This window comes from Cynoglossus semilaevis, chromosome 1 (genome assembly GCF_000523025.1).
Source record: "Cynoglossus semilaevis isolate Cse_v1.0 chromosome 1, Cse_v1.0, whole genome shotgun sequence".
Lineage (NCBI taxonomy): Eukaryota > Metazoa > Chordata > Actinopteri > Pleuronectiformes > Cynoglossidae > Cynoglossus > Cynoglossus semilaevis.
Window position 1 is genome coordinate 9,020,019 of NC_024307.1, and position 10,143 is coordinate 9,030,161.

General features: G+C 40.2%; 1 protein-coding gene and 1 long non-coding RNA gene across 2 annotated transcripts in view; one reads left to right on the top strand and one right to left on the bottom strand.

Moving 5' to 3' along the window:
• Nucleotides 1–270: 270 nt before the first annotated feature.
• LOC103378014 (gamma-aminobutyric acid receptor subunit rho-1-like) overlaps nt 271–10,143 on the bottom strand; it is a 14,026-nt gene continuing 4,153 nt past the window's right edge. Inside the window, exons 2-10 of the mRNA XM_008309049.3 lie at nt 7,479–7,529; nt 7,278–7,384; nt 5,882–5,949; nt 5,075–5,298; nt 3,982–4,064; nt 3,589–3,729; nt 3,080–3,232; nt 2,115–2,311; nt 271–1,244 (exon numbers count right to left, since the gene is read on the bottom strand). Of these exons, the coding sequence (XP_008307271.1) occupies nt 942–1,244; nt 2,115–2,311; nt 3,080–3,232; nt 3,589–3,729; nt 3,982–4,064; nt 5,075–5,298; nt 5,882–5,949; nt 7,278–7,384; nt 7,479–7,529 (1,327 nt within the window). The 3' untranslated portion in view covers nt 271–941. The remainder of the gene's footprint in view (nt 1,245–2,114; nt 2,312–3,079; nt 3,233–3,588; nt 3,730–3,981; nt 4,065–5,074; nt 5,299–5,881; nt 5,950–7,277; nt 7,385–7,478; nt 7,530–10,143) is intronic.
• On the top strand, nt 2,200–3,719 carry LOC112487981 (uncharacterized). The gene is made up of 3 exons (XR_003051626.1): nt 2,200–2,345; nt 3,035–3,285; nt 3,603–3,719. It is a non-coding gene; the product is annotated as an uncharacterized LOC112487981 (long non-coding RNA).

A 10,143-nucleotide genomic window follows, 5' to 3' on the forward strand; every position in this document is an offset into this window, starting at 1 on the left:
CAAAGAGCAACTCTCGGTATCTATTATTTTTCAGGTATTTTATATTTTTGTTGCATTTGCATTTGCAGTGTTGATGTGATCACATTTTGAAATGTAAAAATGAAACCAGTCAAGACAGAAGATGATAGACTCCTGATAGATTGGTCCAATGGCTGAAATTCAGCCCCAAAACCATAACAGAGTCTCTACTATCTGGTATTGTAAAAAAAAAAAAAAAAAAATTCACTTCTACAGGACCTGACATAATGTTGAACATTTGAACACAACTTAGACTCATCATGTATTTAAATCATGTATTTAAATCTTAAATCGTTTTTTTCAGGTAATTTTTGAGAATTCATTGGTTTAAAATGAATTCCATATGTTTTTAATGAGATCAGATTTTTGTTAAAATCTCTCTCAGTTTCAGTCGGTTATGGATTATCGTCACCAAATTTACACCATTAAATACTTCTTGTATAGTTTTGAAATAGTCGTCAACTTCCATGTGATGAATTTGAACAGCTAAAATACCAAAGTCTAATTCCCTCTCAAAGACCAGAGAACAATCCCTTAAACATCATAAACGTCCATGTGTGAATGCGATTCTTTCCGCATGTAACAAAATGGTGTGGTCTGGTTCTTGTACTGTGAAACAGACAAACCCGTAGATAATCCATCAGCCTCACTGTCTAATTCTGATTCTTTTTTTTTTCTCTGATTGTCAAGTTCTGTTTTTGTGCCAAGGAAAAAAATCTGTGTCCAACAATGTATGACATTCTCTTCAGTGTGTGCCGTTACGGCCCTGACCTACAACAATTTACTTCCCACTACAGTTAAAATCTGAGATCATAAAGAGTTCATCAACTTTTAAAGTTTTTTTTCTGACAAACATCAACTAATCATTGCTTCTGGAGTCCTGGTCTCGCATGATTCATAACGTTACACTTCCACATCCCGTGTTAGGAGTAGATGGACCAGTAGATGATGTTGAAGAGGACGTAGGCACCGGGAAAGACAACCCTGGAGTACTTGTCAATAGCGTGGGTGTCGATCCAAATGTTCACGTAGCCTCTGGACGGCTTCACCTGCCCTGTGATCTGCGGGTTGTTCAGAGCCACTTGAGCCAGCATTTGCTCCTGACGTCCGCCGTTTTCTGGAATCCCGTAATTTCCCGTGCTGTCAATATCGATGGAGCCATAGCCGGTGATCTGGCCGTCGACCATCATCTCGTCTGGATTGCTGATGCCACAGGTGCAAGGCAGCTAGTGGGCGAAAGAACACAATCAAGCCTACTGGACGTGATGGAGCATGGACAGGATTAGAACAAAGAGCGGAGCGGCCAAGGATGAAATTGTACAGAGAGTGTCAGGGATAGATGAAGAGAAGATTTATGATCATGGCCTTTGTAAAGAAAGACATGAAGATGTACGGTTTAACAGCAGAAGACGGAGGCTGAGATGGAGGCGCATGTTCTGCTCTAGTGACTTGTGCAGGAAGCAGCTGACAAAAGTAAGAGACACTCAGGGCTGCTGATGTCTGAGAGGATCAGCGTTTATGTAAGGATGTTTACGGAAGAGAAGTTCCTAAGGCGTCCGTGTGGGCAATTTACCGCCATATGCTGCGACACATGGCAGATAAGGAACGGCAAAGTGCAGGAGAGCTGGAATGGCAAAAATAACATCCTATAGTCTCCGACCTAATCTCTGATTGACCTTTTGATTTCTATTTGTTTTGCTGTAGAACCAAAGTATGTTTATGTGAAAAAATATTTGCTTTGCTTCACTCCAGCCACTACTACTGCATAGTACCAGGCACTGGAAACAGTGACCTTGAAGTGTGTTGACTTCCACTGCAGGACTCAGCGAAAAAAACACCATTATTTTTCACTCCCAAAATAGTCACTCCTTGAGAGCAAGAACTAGTGGATACCATTTTTTATTGACTGTTTTTAAAGCCCCCTGGTGGCCAAGAACAATCTATTTCTGCTGTACTGTGCACAATGGACTCCACTGATGGATCTGTGAGAAAACCCAAACAAACTGTCTTATGTCCTGAATCTTTAGGGCTACATCCGCCCTTGGTTCATTTTTCTTTAAGAAAATTAAATGAAAAAAAAAACCCTTTCCACTCACTCTTTCTCTCAGCTTCCTCTCCTTCCTTTCTTGCACCGTAGACAGATAGTTGACGGCGGCGTACTCTATCACCGACAGAAAGACGAAGACAAAACTGACCCAGAGGTAAATGTCCACTGCCTTGATGTAAGAGACGCGCGGCATCGAGGCGTTGACCCCGGTGATGATGGTGGACATGGTCAGCACTGTGGTGATGCCTGGAGGGAAAGAAAACAGTGTCTTCGTACTACAGTAGGTATCACAGGACTGTAGGGTGAAAACGATGATAGAATGAATTGTTTTTAATGAAAGAAGGATTTGAGTTATTTCCAGGCAAATTCTCTAAAATGTCCGATAAGTATTTTGAAAGGTTTTAGACGCTAGTTTCTAGTGTTCTACAGAACATTTTAGCCCTTATTTTTGCTAATATATAGCCATATTAAATAGCTCCTAAATCGGAAAACAAAAGTTAAATTGTGAAAATATTTGGATAGTTACTTCTGACTAATTTCTAACCTTTAGAACTGTATACAATTTTTGTGTAACATTAGCTATTAAATTTGCTAACGTTGGTCTTCTTTTGGCTATTTCTTCCACTAGCATTTAGCCAACCTAGCTAACCATTTAAAATCAAGTTGCTTTTGGCTGATACTTCCAGACCATTTAAAATCAAGTTGCTTTTGGCTAATACGTCCAAAGTTATTGGATTACTTTAACTGTCGTCTGTTTTAAATAACAGCTGTTTTTTCTTTAACCTTTGGTCAAAAAAACCAACTTTTTATAAAATGATTCCAGTGGTAGCATTTCAGTTTTCTACAGAATTTCCTAAACTCTCTGGTATCACACAGCAGGTAGAAGTCACCGTTATATATTGATGATTTTCTCAGAAATGAACGGCTATTTCATGTCAATAAATAAACAATTTCTTTGGTTCTTTCCAGTTTCCTGTTTCCTTTCACCCTTCTGAGACACAACATAAAGCCCACCTAGCGGCACCCTGGCGGGGACGGCTCTGCGGTCGATCCAGAAGGAAACCCAGGACAGCATGACCATCAGAGTGGCAGGAAAATAGGTCTGCAGCAGGAAAAAGAAGATGTGCCGCCGCAGGGTGAAGTGGATGTACAAACGATTGTACCAGCCTGCGGGGTGGGAACAGAGTCACTGTTACAGTTCGACTGTCACTTGGAGCCTGGTGAGAAATACTTAACTCAGAAAACCTTTGTTTATCAGGCAAAGAAAAATGAGACACAGTCATTTTCACTCCTACGGTTCCCCAGGTGTCGTGTGGTTTGGAAAATGGTCCAAAGCTCTCATACAGGGATTATTGCAGTAAATAAATGGATTGCTGTGATTTTTGTTTTTATCACAGTAGGAATAAAACATTAGCCGCTGTTCTCTGTGTGACGTTTAAAGGGCATTAATAATGTTCTGTGAGGAACTTCAAAAAGTGATGAAAAACTAAGGAAACTTTTTGTTTTGTTTGAACTGTTTGTACCTGTGCTGCTGTAGAAAGCCAACTTTGTGGTGGTGTGAAACTTCTGGATGAGAAACTGGGACAGAGATATCCTGTCGTCAGTGTTCAGAGATTCATTTCCCTTCTTCCAGTACAACATCAGGTCGTCGTCCGTGTATGCATCTGGTGGAAGAGTACGCACAAGTACTACAGTAAGTTTCTTAAAAACACAACTAATGCATGAAGGCAGCCGCTGTAAGTAATACTATTATCTTTTGAATAAATGTCAAAAGATAATAGTATTTGAAAAAAAAAAAAAATTTAAATGCTATACACAGAATATATCAAAATGCTCATTATTGTTTGATATAAAGATATTTAAGAGCTTCATTATTTATTATTGAATATTAGTATTTTTAGTCAAAAACTACTCACAGCTCTCAATCTCCAGAGAGCAGGTCTGCGTGTCCAGAGGGAAGCGGCTCAGGTCCATGTTGCACATGGCGGTGACTGTGACTCTGCAGGAACGCAGCAGCAGTGATGAAAGTCAGAAAGGAAATAAGAGCTAAAGTTAAAGGTGTCAGTATTTAGTAGAGGCAAATGATGATAGGTCGGTTAGCCCTAAGGTACAACTAACGCTCGGCTAAAACATGGGTAAAGGCTTCAATAAAAAAAAAAAAAACCTATAACTTGAGCAAGCAATTCTCAAAAAAAATTAGCTATAACTTGAGCAAGCAATTCTCAAAAAAAATTACCTATAACTTGAGCAAGCAATTCTCAAAAAAAATTAGCTTGAATCTAGACAAAGCTAAGTATGAACTAATAGACGGAAGAAGAAGAAGAAAAAGGCCAGGTTGATAAAAAATATTTCAAAACCATATGAAAGGAGTACTGGCAGTACTTAGTAAAAAAATACAGTACAAGTAAATATATAGTGAAGAACAAAAAGAATTAGTAAATTAAAAAGGTGCAGAATTAGAAGTAGAATGACTAGAAAAACAAGAAAATGAAAGAGGAAATGAATAAAAAGAAGCTAACTGTTAAACCTGTCAACAGCTCCCTGACCTGACAGTCAGGTGACCTTATCTTTTGTGTCATTTCTCATTTGGACACATCTATAAAAGTACCCGCATCTTTTATGCAGATTGTTGCTTTCTTCCATTTTCTTTTGTCACAACGTTCCTGTCAGAAGGCCCAATCTAACACCGTCTTTGTGAATAAAAATTATAGCCTTGAATACACAAAGGTTGAATTGGCCACCTATCTGACTGGCTTGTTATGTTTCTCCTCTGATTAGCTCTCTCACATTTGTATGCGCCACTGATTACAATTACCCTAGCACTGTTCAAAGATTATTACTGGACCGTCTGCCTGCTGTGAAAAAGCACCGGTGCAAATTATTTCTGACCTTCATCTTCTTATGTGTCGGCTACGTGATGGTTCCAAGTGTCGTCTCTTTATCTCCGACTCGATATTAAACCTGTTTTGAAGGGCTAATAAAAAAAGACCTGTGGGCTCGTGTGGTCACCTGAGGCTGTACAGGACGTTGCCATCGGGGTACACCCTCAGCATGACGTTGTCTGTGGTGGTGTCGTGAATGAAGGAGCGCTTGGAGTGGACGAAGAACATGTCAGGAACCCAGATCTTCTTCACCAGGCGACTGTCGAAGGTCATGCTCTGGTTGTTGGTGCTGGGGAACGCCAGTCGTTCATCCTTCCAGTAGTGACGCAGGTAGAGTGTCATAGTGAAGTCCTGCAGGACAGGAAAAGCACTGAGTGTGTCACAGTGGTGCGGGGGTACACACTCGAGTATTCACAGTCGAAGTATTCATGTGTAATAGTCGTATTAAGTACAAAATGTTCCTAGACAGACGGTATAATTTTAAATGACTTCTTATGGTCACTCCTTTATAAAGATTATTTGATTTGATCAGGATTTTTTTTCCTATCCTAAAAATTGAACAATTCTGAAATCTGATCAAACATGCAGTTTTTAACCAAACTAGAATGGAAATCTGTTATTGCAGCAAGTTTTGATTTTATCCTAAAAAAAATGGGAAATTAACTGAAGAAAAAAATAGGATCTTTTTTTAAAAGTTATTTTTAATTGTTCATTTCATCTTTTTCTTTCATTTGACATTTGATCCTCGTGAGCCTAAAATATATGAAAAATCAAAGTGGTGGAGCAAACAGTATTGTTTCATGTTGCTGGTACTTTCTGGTGTGGCCAGATGAACGCTACTAATGATGTATCAGTAGAAAAATTTTCTGGCCAGCAATATTTTTCTTTTTCAACAATTCTTTATCTTGTTGACTTTTATCTAACTAGAACTTACCATATCCACTTCAGAAATGGTATCCAGACTTTCTACCTGAACATCCACTCCAACAGGAATCGGTGGACCTGCCAAGAAAAAACACTCTCATAAGGTATTTATAAAAATGTCCTTATATGCTCCGTTGTATTGAACTGCAGCAAAGAGTGAAAAAAAATCATTAAACTTTAAAAAATAAAAAAAACAGCAGTTAATCATATAAATCCAGAACCAAGCCCTGGGCCAGGACTGTGTTTGCCAGGCCGTGCTTGTACTTTTGAGCAATTTCAGCTGGTGCACACAATATTCTGCCAAAATGATCAAAGTCAAAAAGCAGCCGTGGATGAGACACAGCTCTCCTGCTGAGAGACACTTGGCAGCCGAACATAAACACAGATAACAGACTCTGCTGTGCATCGCTCGCTGCTGCTTTTTGCACTGAGCTTTCAATCACAGTGGTCACACAAATCAGTGGGTACAATTCTGAAATAAAGAAAGACGGGCGGGGATAAAAACCAGAAAAGTGGGCAGAATTATAAATTGCGGTGCGACGCTCAAGTAAATAAAAATAGCATTTTGCTTTTATCTCTGCATAATCCAGCTGTTCAAATCCCACTCTGATGCCTGTGAATTGATACTTAACGGTTGTGTAAACTCTCCTGCGATGCAGAGAACGGTGCTGCAGTCAGTCCTGGTGGTGTCATTAGGGTCTCCACGGGCTGAGTGCTCCAAACACTGCTGAGGTCTTGCTCTGCCTTTGGCAATGACCATGCAGACCTTAACATAGTCACTGGTTCTGCTTGTGTAGATTACAGTTTAGACTCAGATATATTCCAACTACCAAATGTTCAGATGTCAGAGCAAGGTCCTGGAAAAACTGATGTCAAGTTCCAAATCCAGAACCTCAAAAATGAATTTTTTTTTTGCGTCCCTTTGGAAACTGTCTTTCAACCAATTCATTTTGTTTGTTAGAGGAGTGAATGACAGTGAGATGTAACAAACCATACTTGGTTACCGACGGCCGTAGCTTGTGCACAGCACTCAGAATTTGTCGGTCTGAGTTGAATTTTGTTTGCGTCTGTATCCGAACCGCAGTCCATCTGTTGAGTACCTCTGGTTTAGACAAGGCAAGAACGTATCCTATTGTGAGAAAATATAGCAGACTTTGCCCCCTTGTGGGACAGCTAGGTAATGCAGGTGAAAGGTGAATAGAACACTCCCCTGCCGTGAAGCTGTCCTGCAGATAAGGTTATAATTTTTTTTTTAAAGTTATTGTTTTTATGACTTTTCAGCCTTAGGCTGCAAAAAGGACTGAATCAGGCCATTCACTGCCCCGGGCATGAAACCCATGTGTTATTCACCCCGACCTCTCAGCCTTCAGGCCACTTCATTTCGTATTTCATTTGTATTTTCTAACCTCCAAATGCGGGTCTCATGGTGAAATCGTGGTCCTCTATCCTCAGCAGCTGCTCAGATTTAGTCATAGAGGATTTCGTCATGTCTGGACTCCTTTTGTAAATTGGACTGCAAAACAGAAAAACAGAGAAAAGGTTAGGGTTTTTAGATGGAAGTCATTAGTGTTTTTAATTCACTTTCTATTATGTGGATTTAAATGTACCTTCCAGGTTTGTGTCCTCCGCCACCCTCCATTTTGGTCTCTCTTTTTGATCTGCAGACGAAAGCAGTAAAAAAAAAAAATCATAAGATCTAATTAGTAAATGATTTGTCTTTTTGTCTATTATTTTATCTTTTTATGTTGTTTTCTTCTTACACAGACATGGGCAAACTACAGCCCGTGGGCCAGATACGGTCAGCTGGACTTTCTAATCTTTTTCTAATTCTTTCATGCATTTCAATAAATTGACTGTAATTTCAGTTGATGCCACTAGAAAGTGACAGACGTCAAATGTGCCAAATATTTTTTGAAGGATAAGGTTTTTTTTGTATATTTATTTTTACATTTTATGGCCCAACTTTTTACATCCAACCAATACTGAACCAGTACACCAGTCAGAATTTGAAGCTCATTTTGGCCTTTTAGCCAAAATACCTTTCCATATCTTAAATAAATTATATTTGTAGCACTTAGTGCCAAAATACCTTTCCATATCTTAAATATATTATATTTGTAGCACAGTAACCAATATGAAATGTCGTATCAGACTCATTTAATTGTCCTTTTGGTTTTGCTTTCAATTCTTTAGGATTTCAAACGGAGCCCTTGCACAGACTGTTATTATTTATCATCTTTCCTCGGGGCCATCCACCCATCAACCACCAATCTTAATGCTTGAAATGCACTCCAGTCCATAAAAAAAACCCCAAGAATACTTTTAACAATCCAACAAAAACCCCTCACGTATTTGCTCTCTCAAGTATGAGCTATCAGGTTGTGTTTTTGATGCTTCTTCTTTCTGCCACTGTAATAGACGCGTCTGCATCCACACAGAGCACGACAGAGCACGGGAGTGTATTCTCATCACATCCAATTTGCAGAACGTCAGCTCTTCTCTCTGCATCAATTCCAAGAGCTGAACTTTTGTGTACATATCTTTTCATTATTTTCTCTCCACAGACAGCAGCGAGCCGGGATGGGGGAAAAAGCATGTTGTTAGATTATTAGAGTGAAGCTGGCTGTGAACGTCAAGGCCGGCTCTCAGTCACAGGCACGAGGCCAGAGAGAGGACGAGATGAGTGGACTGATCCAAAAACAAAACAAAAGACAGCAACAAGTTAGAGCAGAATACATCAGGGTTGGACTTGTTACTCTGGGTGTTAGCTGCTCCGTGGTGACGGTTGATGGATGCTACTCATCCACGTCCATCCAGCAGCTGGTTCTTAATCCCCTTGGCAGAAATGCCTCTGCAATCCCCTCTCTGCCTGACGACAGCACACACACACACAGAGACCTGTGCCTCTCACTCTTTTGTTCTCCGTTGTTCGCCTGTTGTTTTCTGCAGACAACATGCCCGCAAGGCCGCATCAGGGTTAATGGCACAGTTTTCTGCTAAGGTCGCGTCGGGCTGTGATAACCGTAGCAAAGTCGTTCAAACTGTCATTTCAAAGTTTCCTACCAAGTACAGATGGTCTATGTTTAGATTCACCCTGAAATCAATTTTATTGTTATGTGTTTTCACCCGATGCTCAACCAGCTGGCACCACTGTTCTGTTCAGCTCCATTTTACAGGACCAAAAGCCATAACTCTACATCTGTACGTCTGCATTTATTCTCTGAACACACAGCCACCCAACAGCAGACAGGAATTTACGGATGGTTACATTCTGAAGGTCATCAGAAGATGGTGCATTAAATATTTATTACAAATATATATCCAAAATTGTCAGCGGTAAACAACACCAACCCGAGGCTGTTGTTGGTCTCAAAATTATTCAGCGGCAGCGGTGTTGTCAGATATACCTCAGGTTAGTGTAACTTGTGTTATTTTCCAAGTTGAAATAAAAGAAAATATAAAATATGAATACCTTATTTGTCCCACAATGGAGAAATTCAGTGTGAGTCCCTGCAGCTCACACAGGCTGCCACAGGAGGCACCATTAAGAACGTGTTTCTTCTGGGGCTCAAACCCTGGACCTTCTGTGTGTAAGGCAGCTGTGATAACTACACTACACTATGGAACCACCAAAAATAAATGCAATAATGTAATGAGACGTAAAAAGAGTTGGCAAAACACGACAAGACTTTGTGGTGTGAACTGTAGTCAACTAACTGAATAATATTTATATTTGGATTCGGTTTTTGATGAACTATAAATATATTTTCTGCTCATTTTTCACCTATTTAAATTAAGGTATTAAAATGATTTTGTTATATTTAGGTCAGTGGTTCTTAATTATTTTCGGTCATGCGCCCCCTTGGGGACAGAAATGTTTTCACCCCTCCCCCGTCACCCCCGACCCACACTCCCACAAATTGAAATACTATTGAGAACCTGATAACATGTATATTTTTATCTGTACAAACCACTGTATGAGTTGCTGCCACCTAGTGACTGGAGGCTTGTTATCATTCAATTATTATGTCCAGTGCCCCCCCCCCCCCTCCCCCTTCACTCTAAATTCGTTGTGAATGTGAGTGTGAATGTTGTGTCCATATGTGGCCCTAGTGATGAGTGTGTAGGGTGTACCCTGCCCTCACCCAATGACTGCTTGGATTGGTTCCAGCCCCTCTTATCCCCCCCCCCCCCCCCCCCCCCCACCCAGTGGTCAATGATGAAAGCAAATCAGCAGATGTCTTCTTGGTTTTCCCACATTTTCTGGACACA